Source organism: Syngnathus floridae, chromosome 18, assembly GCF_059516105.1.
Source record: "Syngnathus floridae isolate MCC-2025c chromosome 18, RoL_Sflo_1.0, whole genome shotgun sequence".
NCBI lineage: Eukaryota > Metazoa > Chordata > Actinopteri > Syngnathiformes > Syngnathidae > Syngnathus > Syngnathus floridae.
Genome location: NC_142430.1, coordinates 7,427,809 through 7,442,548, shown reverse-complemented (window position 1 = coordinate 7,442,548; position 14,740 = coordinate 7,427,809). Strand labels below are relative to the sequence as shown.

The 14,740-nt window shown below is 47.3% G+C and overlaps 3 protein-coding genes across 4 annotated transcripts; 2 read left to right on the top strand and 1 right to left on the bottom strand.

Moving 5' to 3' along the window:
* Window positions 1–38: 38 nt before the first annotated feature.
* On the bottom strand, window positions 39–8,385 carry top2a (DNA topoisomerase II alpha). Of its 2 annotated transcripts, XM_088360329.1 has the most exons (35): window positions 7,823–8,000; window positions 7,563–7,712; window positions 7,397–7,487; window positions 7,247–7,310; window positions 6,989–7,134; window positions 6,785–6,882; window positions 6,498–6,710; window positions 6,245–6,418; window positions 6,020–6,124; window positions 5,810–5,947; window positions 5,601–5,739; window positions 5,373–5,530; window positions 5,144–5,269; window positions 4,963–5,073; window positions 4,659–4,764; window positions 4,445–4,554; window positions 4,272–4,364; window positions 4,075–4,189; window positions 3,869–3,990; window positions 3,614–3,762; window positions 3,307–3,538; window positions 3,101–3,235; window positions 2,816–3,016; window positions 2,552–2,747; window positions 2,389–2,480; window positions 2,170–2,313; window positions 2,007–2,090; window positions 1,704–1,898; window positions 1,529–1,631; window positions 1,278–1,439; window positions 954–1,119; window positions 824–882; window positions 676–756; window positions 381–589; window positions 39–304 (listed from the first exon to the last, which is right to left on the bottom strand). In XM_088360329.1, the coding sequence occupies exons 1-35, from the start codon at window positions 7,901–7,903 to the stop codon at window positions 185–187; spliced, it is 4,668 nt and encodes a 1,555-aa protein (XP_088216455.1). In that variant the 5' UTR covers window positions 7,904–8,000; the 3' UTR covers window positions 39–184. The 2 variants fall into 2 exon arrangements, with proteins under 2 accessions (XP_088216455.1, XP_088216454.1); XM_088360328.1 differs by lacking the exon at window positions 7,823–8,000 and adding an exon at window positions 8,205–8,385 and having other exon boundaries at window positions 6,020–6,418.
* Window positions 8,386–8,610: 225 nt separating this feature from the next.
* Window positions 8,611–10,895, top strand: nif3l1 (NIF3 NGG1 interacting factor 3-like 1 (S. cerevisiae)). Its single transcript, XM_088359147.1, has 7 exons — window positions 8,611–8,697; window positions 8,991–9,499; window positions 9,613–9,760; window positions 9,834–9,960; window positions 10,035–10,173; window positions 10,238–10,321; window positions 10,388–10,895. Exons 1-7 carry the CDS (start codon window positions 8,642–8,644, stop codon window positions 10,570–10,572), a joined length of 1,248 nt encoding a protein of 415 aa, XP_088215273.1. The 5' UTR covers window positions 8,611–8,641; the 3' UTR covers window positions 10,573–10,895.
* Window positions 10,896–11,001: 106 nt separating this feature from the next.
* lrrc3ca (leucine rich repeat containing 3Ca) lies at window positions 11,002–14,607 on the top strand. Its single transcript, XM_088359157.1, has 2 exons — window positions 11,002–11,789; window positions 13,431–14,607. The coding sequence occupies exon 2, from the start codon at window positions 13,462–13,464 to the stop codon at window positions 14,233–14,235; it is 774 nt and encodes a 257-aa protein (XP_088215283.1). The 5' UTR covers window positions 11,002–11,789; window positions 13,431–13,461; the 3' UTR covers window positions 14,236–14,607.
* Window positions 14,608–14,740: the final 133 nt, after the last annotated feature.

The following is a 14,740-nucleotide window of genomic DNA, read 5'->3' as shown; positions in this document are numbered from 1 at the left end:
GACATGCAGAAGACATTATGTAATTTATTCTGAAAGCATTTCAAATAAGGCCATGTTTTCTACTTTATTTTGGAAACAGTAAAGCAGCAAAAATGTTAGAACAAGTAAAAACATTAACATTTCAAAACTCAACATAAAATCATGTTGGTACAAAAATACAAAATGAGAGTAAATGAACACTGTTTTAGTCAGACTCGGAATCGGAGTCAAAGCCGTAACAAACGGGCTTCTTAGCTCTGCTGAGCATGTTGCGAGGTGTCACTGGAGCAGCATTTTCCTCATCGCTCCACTTGCTTGCTTTTTTCTATCAAGGGAGAGAAAGCGTTAGCGTGGATGATCGTGTCGATGATAAGCGACCCCCCCCCTTTTCAGACACAAACCTTTGCTACTGTGGTTGATTTGGCCTTAAGGCGGGATATGAGGTCCCCAACGTCACTGTCAGAGTCACTTTGGATTTGTTTACGTTTGGGGGCCGACTTGGCCTTCTGCACTTTGGGCTCCGAGTCGCTGGAGTCGAACGAGGGAATACTCTTGGACGCTGAAGGTTTTTGTTTGGACAGAGCATCCATGATGGACGGCTGCTTAACATCTGAAAGTAAGAGAGAGGGAAAAAAAAGAAAAAGATTGAAACATGTCATTTGAAAGCAAATTTTCAATCGTGAACTGTCTTCGAACCTGCAGCTTTCTTGGGCGCAGCCGCTTTGGTCTTGCGCTGAACTGGAGCCTTCGGCGCAGCCTCTTGCTTGTGTGACTGAGCTGTCAACGATCCATCGATTAGAACGTCCGGATGGTCAAGCGTTAGAAAACCGGAGACGATACTTACCGATCGATTTGCTTCCGAGTTGTTTCTTGGCTGTTGATTTAGCCTTTGTCACTTTCTTCCTGTGGAGGACAAAATAATACATTGGCAGCAAAATCTATCAAACCGCCACTCTTTATTGTCTTCTACTTACGGTGGCTCTGGCGCTTTGGGGGAGTCCAGGTCGCTTTCGTTCGAGCCGTCGAGATTTGGAGCAAAGCTATCGTCGTCGTCGCTGATGGCACCAATCCGTTTTTTAGCTTTACTCTTCACGCAGTCGTCAAACTCATCTTCGCTATCGGACATGTACTTCTTGGCGACTGAAAATAAAAAGTAGCATATGAGAGTAAGGTTTGACGAGCGGGATCATTTGTAATGTTATTTTCTATCATTTTTTTTTGTGCCAGGCATTTTGAGACCTTCCTTTCTCCTACCAAGTAAAAAAAAAACAAAAAAACAACAACCACTTAATATATACCTTTGGTCTTGCGTTGAATTTTCTCTCTTGGTGCAGCAACATCCTCAACCTCCATTTCCTTCTCAGACCAGCTCTCACTCTCCTCATCCGATGTCAGACTCTTCTTGGCCTTCTTGGCGACCGGCTTGAACTGAAGGGTGGTCTGCTTGCCCGTCTTTGACCCTGCGATAAAAATGAGGCACGGCACAATAAGTATGGAATGGAATCCAATTTCAAGGATTTCTTTTCTGTAGTGGAGCAGCCGTTCCCACCTTTGCCCTTTGAGCTTGCTTTCATTCTCTTTGCCAGGGGAGGACTCAGGTCATCTTCTTGGTCACCATCCCCAAAATCTATCTTTGTGTTCACGTCTTCGGTCTGCAAATGCAAAATTTAGAAATGTGTTCCTGGTTCTGCCAAATTGGGACTCTCTTGCCAAAAGACTCGGACCTTGTCTTTTCGGCTTCTCTTGAGGTCGGCCTTCTTGCTCGCCTCGGCTTTCATGGCACTGGTGATGCGCGGGATGATGCGGCGACCCTGCGGCGTGGGCAGGGTGACCACTTTGGCCTTCATCTTCGCCGCTTTGCCTTTGGAAGTCTTTGCCACGGGCATCTCAGCATCCTCCTTCTCCTTGGCTTCAACGCGCTGGGGTGAAAAAGCAACGTTAGAATTAAGTCACGGTTTTTAAAGTATGATTTCGTTTAACTTTTGTGAGAGTTTTTTTTTTGGGGGAGAAATTCAAAGAGTGATTACATCGAGTTCTTCCAAAAACGCAGTCAGGTCGTCCTCCCACAGGCGCGCCGGAGTCTTGTTGCTCAGCACGTTCAACTCTGTCATCTGCAGCGGAGTGGCGGCAGGATGAAAAGTCAGCAAAAGCACCAAAAGATGACATTCAGCGTGCAGGCGAGAGGCTCACCTTGGCATCTCTCTGCCTGCACAGCTCCTCCTTCTTCTCCTTGGTCAGGAACCACATGGGCATGCTTAGCAGGTAATTGTAGTCAGGACCGCTGGTGTCCTCCTCTGGAGCTTCCACCTGATCCTCCTCTGCTTGCTCCTCGTTCTAAATGATGCCACAGGCTATTTATAGCACGGACGTGTAAATAAGACCGAAAGAACTTTCTCCCTGGGGCTTTACCTTGCCGCTATCCTGTTTCCAAGTTTTGACTGGGTCCGAGTCGTAACCCATCTGCTGCAGCATGCGAATCAGTTCCTTCTTTGGTTTGTTCTCTACAAGAAGACACGTCATGTGAACAAATCCAAACTCATCCGCACGCACACACACGGTAGCAGCCACATACCAATGACCAAGGTGCCCTGGATTTTCTCCAGGATGAAACGAGCCTGGTTGGTGAGCTTGGCGCTCTCTGCCCCCAACATGCCCGCCAGCCATTCCTTTCTCAGGTCGTAGTACGACAATCTCAACTTGAAGAAGTCCTTGAGGATTTCCAGCACAGAGTCGTACTTCTTCAGGCTGCCCGCGTGGTCAAACAGAACCTGAAAAGGCAAACACGTGAATAAAGTGGCTCCGCCCGCGGCGATACTCTCGCAGTTGCCGAATGTACCATGGACTTGCAGGTGAGAGGATTTTGCAGCTTGAAGACTTTATGGAGGCCCGCAGCCTCCATCTCCAGCAGCCTCTCTTCGGTCATCTTGATCACGAATCGGACAGTGACGTCGGTGTGGTATTCCTTGTAGTCTGTGATAATAGGGGGATTCTTCTCCGTGCCGTTCAACATGGGTTCCAGAACACTCTCCTTGTAGGTCTGGAACAGAGACAACAATTTTTTTTTTTTATGGGGCACTTGATGATTGTTGTGCCAGGTGATTTGTAATCGACGGCGACGGACCTGCGTCCAGGTTTTGACAGGCAACTCTGAGATCTCAATGGTGGTGGAGTCAAGGACGGCCAGCTCGCCGCAGACCATGTACTGGTTTTCCATCAGCTGATCGATGGTCCCTTTAAAGCCTTTGTAGTTTGGGAGCTGGGAGAAGACAAAAACAATAAGCACCGGCCGCGGGGCACCTTACAAAGATCGGAAAACAAGTGCCTCACCATGGGTAGCAAGTCCTCTCCGTTGAGCATGCGCCTAACGTTGGCGACAATCTCCCGGACGTCGAAGTTGGGGATTTTGCTGGCCCAGCCGGTGCCGATCCCGTCCGAGCCGTTGACCAGCACGGTGGGAATGATAGGGATGTACCACTCGGGCTCCACGCGCTGGTTGTCGTCATAGTTGTTATTCAGCAGATTGTCGTCCACCGGCGGGAAAAGAAGGCGGGCCAGAGGGCTGAAGAGTTGGGAGACATTTATCTAGCACTGCTCCATTTTGCGACTTTTCCAAAAGTAAATGTCGACTGCCGACCTGAGCATGGTAAAAATGTAACGGGGGCTGGCGGAGTCCTTGCCGCCGTGCAGCCTGGTCCCAAATTGGCCAAGAGGCTGCAACAAGTTCAAGTTGTTGCTCCCCACGTAGTTCTGAGCCAATCCGACGATGGTCATCATCAGAGAAGTCTGGAAACCAGCGAAAGAAACAGAGTCTTTGTTCAGTTCTTTCAAGATGATCATAAACGCAAAAGCATATTTCCACACGTGGCCAAATTCAGCTCGTGCCAGTCACCTCGCCGTGATGATACGCTGACATCTCAGCCACGGAACCAGCCAACTGGGCCACCTTCACTTCCCGTTTGTCGTTTCGTTTGAAGCAGCAAAACAGCACCTTCCTCTGGCCCGGCTTCAGCCCTGAGACAAACCCAAAACAAACACAAACCATCAGCGGCGTTTCCAAACTTCAGGTTTCCGAAAAGGGTGGCGACATGAACCGACCGTCCGCCAGGCAGGGAATGGACCTCTCGTTGTCAGCGTTGGAGAAGAGTACCAGCTCCTTGTTGACAAAATCGCCGTAGGTGAGCGACGTGGTCGACTTGCCGTAGAGATACTCCTGTGGACACGGAGCAAACGGGTCATTTCAAAGCGCTTGCAAACTTGTTGGTAAAATCATGAAAAGAAAGTTAGGGGTCAACCTCAGGCAGGTTCTGCTCCTTCCGCTGGCGTCTATTGATCATGAAGTTGGTGAGCCAGTCTTTGCGTTCCTCCACTTTCTTCTTGCTAAAGGCCTAGCACAAACAAGAGTTTATTAGTTTGGGGGGTAATTTTTTTTTTTTTTCCCGGCCAAATTAATCATGCCGCGACTTACAAGGGTGATGGCTTCATCGTCTTCAGGCCCCGCGTATTTAAATGGAATACGGTGTCTCTGCATGTCAGTGAAATACTCCTTGGCCTCCTGCGATGTGCTCGTTCCCAAACCTGATTGGACAGACACCAGATTAGAAAGAGCAGCAGAGCCCGCGCCATAAAAAAAAAAAAGCTTACTTGTCTGGTGTACTACCACACAGGGCTTTGTGACAAACCTTTGTAGTATTTGATTTTCCAAGATTTGTAGTTGGACTGGCTCTCCTTCCACTCGTTGAACTCCGGGATACTGTAGAATGACAGCTGCGTTTTCTTGTGTGTTGCCTGAAGATGGAAATGAAAGAATTGTTTGTACTTTTTACAAACATTGATTGGAGCATGTTTACTTTTTGTGCCATTTTTGATTGGGGAGCAAGCGGTAACATTGCTGAAAGTGTTGTGAAAGACATTTCAATGTTTATTAAAAAATAAAATAAAATGGGGGTTCTACGTTTTAGACAGCAGGGGGCAGTGTTGACATACTTTGATGATGGGAGTGATGAACTCCTCCAAAAAGTTGTGACGCAGCAATGAAGGCCAGTTGTAGTGGATGAAGTTGATCAACAAACCTTTAATGTGGGAGCCGTCTTGATCCTGTCGCAAACATGACGAGAGTCGACATTAGTGGCGGATTTGGTGGTGGGGGCGTGAGAAGAAACCAGACCTGATCCGTCATGATCATGACTTTGCCGTAACGCAACGTCTTGAGGGACTCTGGGTCACTGTAGTTCTTTTTGTACTGCAGTCCGAGGATCTTGATGAGGCTGTTGATCTCGGCGTTCTCCATAATCTGCCAGAGAAGATGCATTTTCGCAAGTGGAAACTTAGAAGCTGCAAAAGTATGTGTGAAAGGCCGCAAATTCATTTTGATCCCAACTGCGCCGAAGCCTGACCTGCTTGTGTGAAGCTTCCCGTACGTTGAGAATTTTTCCTCTCAGAGGGAAGACGCCATATCGGTCTCTGCCAATCACGCCCAGCCCAGACACGGCCAGAGTCTTGGCCGAGTCTCCCTCGGTGAGGATGAGCGTGCAGCCGAGAGAGTTCCTGCCGCCTGCCGAAGCCATCGCGGGACGTTTGAACGGGCCGCGGTGCCGAGTCGTGGCGGACGGACAAAACGGTACCTGCGTCGTTGGCGTCGTCCAGCTTGGGCACGCCTTTGATTTTGGTCTGTTTGACTGCCGAGCACTTCTTGTTGAGCTGCAGCTGAGCTTTGAACTTCACCCAGTTCATAATATTTTCCACAATTCCGCAGCTGGTGGCCTGTTACGGAGGGAGGCGAGTTAGCAAGCGTGAAAGATGCTCTGCGAGGACAAAGCGAGCCGTGCTTTACCTGTTTAACGAACTTGTCGCTGAGTACGCAAGTGGAGCCAAAGCTCTTATGCTGCAGAGTCATGTTCTCTTTGGTCTGAGAGTCAAACGTGGGATTCTCAATGAGGCAGTTGACGAACAGCCACATGTGGTTTTTCACCTAAATGGGGATGGAAACAAATCAGGGTCAACGATGCCTTCCATTACCGATGCAGAGCACACAAACTTTTACCTGGAAAGGTTTGACCGTCACACCACCTTTGTCTTTCTTCTTGTTCACAACATCAATGAGCTTGCTCACCACCTGATCGGCCACGTAATCGGTGTGCCTCCCGCCCTGAGGTTCGAGGACAAACGTAAGAACCGAGTTGGCAGACGACCCCAAGCAAGTCGTTGGAATGACCCGTGCAATGTATCCAAACATGTGGACCGAAAAGGAACCTGATCTGGCGCGTACCTTGGTCGTGGCAATGCTGTTGACAAAACTGACTTGCTGGAATCCCTTCTCGCTCACAGTGAGGCAGACCTCCCAGCGCCCGTTCACGATCTCATGAACCACCGTCAGCTCTTTGCCCACGTCGTTCACTTTGTCCTTCACGTACAAGTTCACGTAACTGCGGAAATCCGTGATCTGCGATGCAAGGTAAACAAGAAAGGTTGTGTAAAACGTGACATTAAGAGCAGAAAAAAAAGACATGATGCTCCCTTACAGGTAGCCTCTTGCTGTTGAAGAACACGCGGACACCCTTGGCACTACCAGCGATGTCGTAGGCCCTCCTGGTCATCAGGGCCACCGTGTCTTTATCCAGGACACTCATCTTGAACTTGGGCAGATCGGGCCGAAAGGTGATGCAAGTAAAATCATCTCCATCAAACGATTTGATGGTAGCATCCCCGGCCTTGCTCATGTTGTCGTACCATGTCTGTGCAAAGATGAGAGTTTGTGTGAAGTGACTTTTGAAGAAAAGATTAAGACCCTGTGGTGTTTGTCGGGCACCTGTCGAAATGTCTTCTTCGATTCTCGACAGGCTGTCTCAACTGTGAACTTTGTGCTGAAGATGTTGCACAGCTTGGCACCGTATCCATTACGTCCACCTATGGAGTCAAAGTCAAGTGATGATTCCCGAAATCATTTCATGGCCCCACTGAAGCAAATCTTGTTCCCCATGTTTGTAGTAAAACAGAGCATCACATGACCTACCTGTCACTTTTTTTTCATCGTCGTCATAGTTACTAGAGGTGAGGAGCTGCCCGAAGATGAGTGCAGGCACAAACATTTTCTCCACCTTGTGCTCCACCACCGGGATTCCCTTGCCGTTATTCCAGATGCTGATGGTGTCGTTTTCGCTGAAAGGAGGAAAAACGATGAACACAATGCATTCTTAAAAAATATCGGTGGGCGACTGCTGAGGTGTTCCACGGTAAACTGGTTACGTGCTAGTCATAGTATCATACTCACACGTCAATGTTAATTTTGATGCAGGACATGCGCTCATCTCTCTGCTTGTTGTCCGCAGCATTTACTGGAAGGACGAAAAGGAATACGTGGATGAGAAGGCAAATAAGCAACTGACATTTTCCTTTAAGACCATTTCAGCTGTTTGCTTACCAAGAATCTCATCAAAAATCTTGTAAAGCCCCGGCACGAATGTCACATCCCGGCAGTTCATTCCAATGTCGTCATCATAAACCCACATTTGCTGAGGAAACAAATGGAAGCAGGTGGGTGTGCATGCATCCATCAGATCCATCTTGGGACTTGAATCAAGTCTTACCTGGGTGACGGGCTCGACTGAGCCGATGTATGAATCAGGTCGGAGTAATATGTGTTCCAACTGTGTCTTCTTCTGGTAGATCCTTTCTACTGATGTGATTTTGGAATCCTTCTTGGCCTTTTCCACTGGTTGGTTCGCTAAGAGCTTTGTCTGTTGAAGACACAGATTTAGGTCATTTTTAGTTCTTGTGTTAACACATACGTACACAGTAATTAAACTAGATGTGAAAACCACAAACACTGATTCATCTACCACTTTACCTGCTCTTCTTCTGTTGTGACTTTTGTCATTTTGTTTTTTACAGTAACTGCGATAATATCGATAATGGGGTTCATTTTCATCTTTTCCCAAAACACTGTGATACAATTATAATTTGATACATGGGAGGCGCCATTTTGTCCATAAGTTGGCCAAATATCGTAAACTAGTAGTTGGACCGTAAAAAAATTAATACATTTTCAAGTCTTTACAAAAGGTCCTTACATTAGCACTACGTTTGTTTATCATTCGTCTTAGACGTCACAAGCCGTAAATGTTTTTTTTTGTATGTGTGTGTTTTTTAACGTAAATGTTAACGTAATCTCGCTCGGCAACTTCAGCTTGCAAGTTAACGGCCGAGTTCGACCGCTAAATCTCAGTTACCTTCAGTGGTACATCCATTTTCGCTAGCGATATCCGTTCGGTGTTGACTGTAGAAAAATGAGGAGTTTAATTTAGAATGAAATAAAAACAAGGACAAGAAAACACAAGGATGACTACCGAAAAAGAATGGAGCCGAGTATTTAAGAAAAGCGATGTTTTCGGCGCCAGTTTCTAATAGCCAATGAGAGGGTTCATGTGACGAGCTCCTCCAATAAAAAGCTCGGAACCTAGTACTTTTTTTCAAGGACCAATCAGCGAAATGACCCGCCTGTGAGCAGTCTTAACCAATCACATATGTTAAGTTAAATTGGGTTAAACAAATATCTATCACCATTTAAAGTGCCACTGATTTCGCCAAAATGTTCAAAATGTTTTTAAATATTTTCGTCTCATCTCAGCAATCAAGTGTCGCAGCAACTATTAAACTGACCAATCAAATGCAAGCTTGCCGTGGCGTCACCGGAAACCGGAAGTGTTACTACCCACTTCCCATGTAAGTAAATATCTGCATGCATGTCCCTGTCTGCTTACCAGTGTCGTTAAACTATTTTAAAATATCTATTTAGATTATGACTATGTGTGTTATTACAAATAAGCAAGACGAATTGCTTCACCTTATAGCTAACAAATCAAATTTGCCACAGCCAGTAAGGTTGCAAGAAAATGTTTTGTAATATATAGGAAAAAAAATGCACTCTACAGTATTACACTGTAATAACAATCATAGATTTGGTGATGAATTGAGTAATTGCTGTTTGAGGTACAAGTGCATTTCTGTCCTCGCAGGTCTCGCCTCCTATTGACGGGATGTAAGACCCTCCCAAACATATTTCTATCGCAAAGCTCCAGACGCATTTGGACCAGGTCCATCCCTCAACCTGCATCCTTAGGTTTCTGCTCCATCCTCCCCCGCTATCATTACGCTCTCCGCACCAGCACGATGGAGCTCAAAGATGTTGTAAAGGTTTTGGAGGATCTCGCGCCCCTCTCGCTGGCCGAGCCGTGGGACAATGTAGGCCTGCTAGTGGAGCCAAGCGAGCCGCGGCCCATCAAAACCATCCTGCTGACCAACGACCTCACCGAGGCAGTCATGGAGGAAGCGCGGGCCGAAGAATGCAATCTCATCATCTCCTACCACCCCCCGCTCTTTCGACCAATCAAACGTCTGGTCCAGAAGGACTGGAAGCAGCGATTAGCTATCCGAGCTTTGGAGGCCGGCATTGCGGTCTTCTCGCCTCACACGTCCTGGGACAGCGTTAGTGGAGGAGTTAACGACTGGCTGGTCAGAGGACTTGGTGAGTCGGTGGAAAATGCAGCTAAAGTTGCAAAGGTTTGGAAAACAAACAGAGTAAACATCAGTTTCAGTGAGACGTTTGAGTCCGCCTTGTGGTTCTCTTTTTGGTTTCAGGTAGCGGGCAGGTGTCTGTGCTCAATCAGGCCTATGCGGACATGCCTTACAGTCACATTGTGGAATTCCAATGCAGAAATGACACATTAGATGTTCTCCTGACGGAACTGAACGCTTTGGGTGGAGTATTAATACAAGATCCTCTCAGGTTCCGTACCCATCCTAACACATAAAACCACTGGGCAAACATGTTTAGTACTTTTTATTTGACTTTGCAACAGATGTGATGCCACCAAGACTCAAGTCAGCCTACACTGCAGCGGTTCAGTTCTGGCTTCAGTTTTTGACAAAATCACACAATACATCGTCACTGTCGACAAGTCCCTCCGCATTCTTAAAGCAGAAAAGGTGAGTAGTACGTTTGTTGAATATTTTGCAAATAACATTGGAGCCTCCAATCTAGTCTTTTTGACTTCCTCTAGCCCCCTCGAACGGGCCACGGTCAGGGGCGACTCAGTGTTTTGGATGAGCCGGTAACCGTGGCAACTGCTGTGAAGAAAATAAAGTCCCACTTGGGTTTGCCGCATGTCCGTTTGGCCCTCGGACTGGGATGCACGCAAGGTGAGGCGGCACGCAAGCTAGGTATCACAATAAAACTTTTGCTTACTTTTTGGTTGATTCCCAGAATCCTTTGTGCGCACTGTGGCTGCATGTGCGGGATCAGGAGCCTCGGTGCTGAATGGCGTCCGAGCAGACCTTTACGTCACCGGTGGGTGGACTTCCATTCTCTGGAAACAAAAGTGAGCAATTTTAATTTTGCATTCTATGGCTTTAGGTGAAATGTCCCACCATGAGGTGCTGGATGCAGTTGCCACGGGAACCAGCGTCATCCTCAGTGATCACAGCAACAGCGAGCGAGGCTATCTGTCCGTGTTCCGAGAGAACCTCATCGGGAAGGTTCCTGCTGATGTTGTCGTGATGGTCTCCAAGGCTGACAAGGACCCCCTGGAGGTTGTGTGAAGAGTCAAGGGAATGTTTCTATACTGTCAAATGAATCCATGTTCTCTATGGATTCATCTTCCAAAGTGGGAAGATTATGTTGTCAGCAATTGACCACCTCATTTGTTGAAAAACTCGTTGGTCTGAAGCAAAACAGCGTTTTTATTCACCAGTCAATTAATGAATAGAAAATAGAACAGCCCGGAATAGCTTCACCGTATTTCTCTTTACGCGAGTCCAACCTGATCCTTAATATGTTTTTTAACGTCCCCTCGACTATTAAGCCTGATTAAAATAGCCAACAGTGATTCGATTAAAAGCGAGTCTAACAAACTGACATCAAATCCAATTGTTTTCAACTCTTGTTTTAGCACACCTTGCAAACTATCTTCACCATTAGAACGAATGCCCGAATTGATCATAAATGCTGGCAATTTATGATTGCACACAAAGTAAAAAGTTAATCATCCATAGTAAGACATTGTAGAAACACGGAGTATCGATTGTAATTCCACCAAGACCTCATGAGTGGGCCGCCTGGCAGACTCCTGCAGGGTCAGCACAGCTGTTTTAGTACAATCGATTGTTTTTCCTCATAAAGGATGTGTAGATGTCCCGGAGAATCTTTAGACCTGACCGCAACAAGACCACAATTCAACTTTGTGGTTAAACAAGCCTTTTTGGACACTTGTATTTGGCATCCAGGGCGTGAACAGGAATCTTATAAGGGAAAGGTCTACTTTGAAGGAAAAGAACAATGACACGTGAGCTAAACATAGGGTTAACATTACGCTATTTAGCGCGCGTTAAATAGCGTTGGGTTCCACAAGGGGGCGTGGCCATTGCCGTGCAGCCACCTGCTGCGTACAATACTGACAGAAACGCTGAAATACTGACAGAAACTCCTGGAAAGAAACGCCGTGAAAGTGGGGAAAGCCCTCGAGAAGCATTTGGCAGCCAGCATGGAAGCATCATGCTGCGCGCGTGCACGCTGACTCATTTGCATCGCCCGCCTTTCGCACCCATGTTGGTACGGGGCGCCTCCCCGCCGGAGCGCACAGGCACCAGCTAATATGTTGCCTCCTCTGGTTGCGTGGAAACTAAACGGGCGAGCCTTGAACTGCTGTGGAAGCTTCTCCGGCGGAAAGCAACCGACAGCAAGTTTAATCAGCTTAATGGTGTAAGAAAAATCCGAAGATGCGGTGGATCATGACGAGGAGAGGAAGAGCGCCACAAACGTGAGTGTGTTGCACATATATATATATTTTTAAAATCATAGCTGCTTCATGCGTGACCCATTCGTCATGCATTTTATTTTATTTGAAATATCGTTTGGTTCAATTAGTCTATTTCAATTTCCCATTAGTGCTGCATTATGGGTGCAGTGAGTTTGAATGAGCTCACTTGATGTGGACTGACTGAAGTAGATGAGGGATGAACAGCATAATCAATCATCCCCATTTATTATTTATCAGACTAGTCCAACACTTGCGTGTGATTGCACGGGACACCGTGGAAATATTGCCATTGTTTCAAATCACTGGAAAATTGAAGCTCCACTGAGGGCTTCGTGAGCGGATGGAGCTGAGAGCTTTAAAATAAGATTACAGCGTGGCTTCATAAAACCTGATGATGTCAAGGCTGCCTCGTGCCCCCCCCCTCGTCATTGATAAACAACAGCGCGGTTTATTCATCATTCCCGAATCCGCTTGGCCGATTTGAAATCGGGAATCGGGCTTTCTTCTTTTTAAGAGGCAACTTTTGGATGCAAATATTTGGTATGCAAATTAAATGACGTCACGGAAGTAAGGCGCAATTCATTAAAAACAATATTTGTCCAGTCAAATTGTATTTATCACCTTCTAGCTTCTATCTATGCTAGTGATGTATAGTGACAGGCTGGACAATTCAAAGTTTGGCCACTAGAGGGCAGAAGGTAGAATTAATATTTAATTCTTTTGTATCATCAGATAAAGAGAGTGCAGAATTGAATCGTGATTAGTTTGCCTTTGTGTTGCTCACGCGGGACACCGTATCGCATCGTCGCCAGCGCTCCCGTATCCTCTACCCCACCTAGCTAAACGTTATTTGATACTCGCTGAGCGATCGATTACATTTTTTTAATCTTTCTAAGTGGATTGTGCTCATTGACCGTACATTTTGAAGCAATTAAAGACTCACCGGGTGAGCTGTGGTGTTGCACATTGTGCGGCTGGTCTTAGTTTACCTGCGGAGGGTTGGATGGTTTTCTGTCACGCTCATCAAGCTGAACTAAAGACCAATCTAAAAAACAAAGAAAAAAAAATACGTCAATCACATAACTTCAGATGATTCTGTTTACTGTTTAATGCTAACCATGTGGATATTTGAACACAAATGGTGAAGCAACACGTATAGACAGACAGGCATATATTCTTTATCGCTCTGCAAGAACTGACTGAGGACATTTCAAGTGCGTTACCGAAATAGACGTGCGCTGTGGGAACGTCAAATGGAAAAGAGCGTAAAAAGGACCGTTTGATCCGTCGACTTGCCAGGAAAAGCAATACGGGTGCAGATGTTTCGCCTCCACGACGAGCGTGCATCAATCGAGATGCACGACGTCCCAGCGGAGCTCGTGAACGCCACCTTTGTCGACTCGGATTGACCTAGTTTTGGGAAGGCAAACAGTCTTGGGTTTCAAATGAGATTATTTTCCGTGAAAACAATTAAATAGAACACATCTCTCCACTCTGCGGTACTTTTCAATGAGCGACTCGAATGACATCTTTTCTTCTTCTCAACTGACACTTCACAAATCCAGACTACAGTAGCAGTACGAATCACTTCAACTCAGGCGCCACTGCTGACGTGTTGTTTTGTTCGGCGCCCGCCTTTAGGCTCGGCGGCGATTGATGCGACAAGACGCCCATGGCGGCCGACTACATGGTCATGTGCTTGCTGCTGCACAGCCTGGTACTCATGACCTTCTGCTTCCACCACGCCGCCACCAGCTGCTCCAAACACTGCTACTGCTCCGAGAGCGACGGCGGCGGCAAGACGGTCCGCTGCAGCAATCAGCGGCTGACCGAGATCCCGCGGGACATCCCCAACGACACGCGACGAGTCTACCTGGACTTTAACCTCTTGACCTCAATCCCGGCCAACGCCTTCGCCGGGTTGTCCCACCTGGTGGAACTGGACCTCTCGCATAATGACATTAGCCAGCTGCAGCCGGGCGCCTTCCGAGGCTTGAGCTCCTCGTTGCAGTTCCTTGACCTTTCCGCTAACAAGTTAGCCCATTTCGACGCTGACTCCTTTGAAGGCCTGCGGGCTCGGGCGAATTTAACCAACAACCCCTGGCATTGCGACTGCAACCTCCAGATGGCCATGCCCCGCGTGGACCTGGAGCCCGTGTCGCTCACCGGCATCGTGTGCCAGACCTCGGACCCGGAAGAAATGAGCGTGCAGGGCTTGGCCTTCCTTCTGGAGCCGGACGTTGACTTGTGTGTGGTGATGAAGAGGACTACAGACGTGGCCATGCTGGTGGTCATGTTTGGCTGGTTCACCATGGTCATCTCTTATCTGGTCTACTACGTCAGGGCCAACCAGGAGGACGCCCGCAGACATTTGGAGTATCTCAAGTCGCTACCAAGCAGGCAAGCAAAGTCGGAGGAGTCTTCGACCATCAGTACTGTCGTTTAGCCTCTCCATGTTTCCTGACTTTTTCGGCAGATCTATTTTCTAACATGGCGACGATTTGGTGGGCCTGGAATGGCTGTGAACAAAACAGAAAACTCGCACGGACACTGAGGGGAAAATAAAACATCACATACACATGATGAGACTTTAATGAGGATTTCATCACTGCTCTGTACTCCAGATTTCAAAAGATGTGCCTCCGGGTAGCACGCACGCCAGTACGCCCATCAAGACGGAGCCGCCTTTACTTTCAAGTTTAATAAGCCGCGCTAGCTGCGCTAATTGTCGCTAATACAGTTCTTTGCATGAAAAATCAAGCGGAGGCAAAGCACCCCACATGAATTATTCATCTCTCTTAGCACTTTAAGCGCTCGGATGCTTCACGGGGGTGGGGTGGGGGGGGGCATGTTTTGTTTGGGTCAAACCCTTTTACAACATTCATCCGTATATTGTCATTAAAAAGATGCCTGGAAGTGTTTTGTAGTTGTGTTTCCGAAGGAGTGCATGA

What these genes read in the sequence shown, in the direction of transcription:
- lrrc3ca (XM_088359157.1), top strand. Translation starts at nt 13,462, where the DNA reads ATGGCGGCCGACTACATGGTCATGTGCTTGCTGCTGCACAGCCTGGTA.
- nif3l1 (XM_088359147.1), top strand. Translation starts at nt 8,642, where the DNA reads ATGCAAGCTTGCCGTGGCGTCACCGGAAACCGGAAGTGTTACTACCCA. An exon ending in TTAATACAAGATCCTCTCAG is followed by an intron (nt 9,761 to 9,833) that starts GTTCCGTACCCA and finishes ACTTTGCAACAG; the next exon opens with ATGTGATGCCACCAAGACTC. An exon ending in CGGACTGGGATGCACGCAAG is followed by an intron (nt 10,174 to 10,237) that starts GTGAGGCGGCAC and finishes GTTGATTCCCAG; the next exon opens with AATCCTTTGTGCGCACTGTG.
- top2a (XM_088360328.1), bottom strand. An exon ending in CATTCCCTGCCTGGCGGACG is followed by an intron (nt 3,991 to 4,074) that starts GTCGGTTCATGT and finishes GGTTTGTCTCAG; the next exon opens with GGCTGAAGCCGGGCCAGAGG. An exon ending in TACATTTTTACCATGCTCAG is followed by an intron (nt 3,539 to 3,613) that starts GTCGGCAGTCGA and finishes CCAACTCTTCAG; the next exon opens with CCCTCTGGCCCGCCTTCTTT.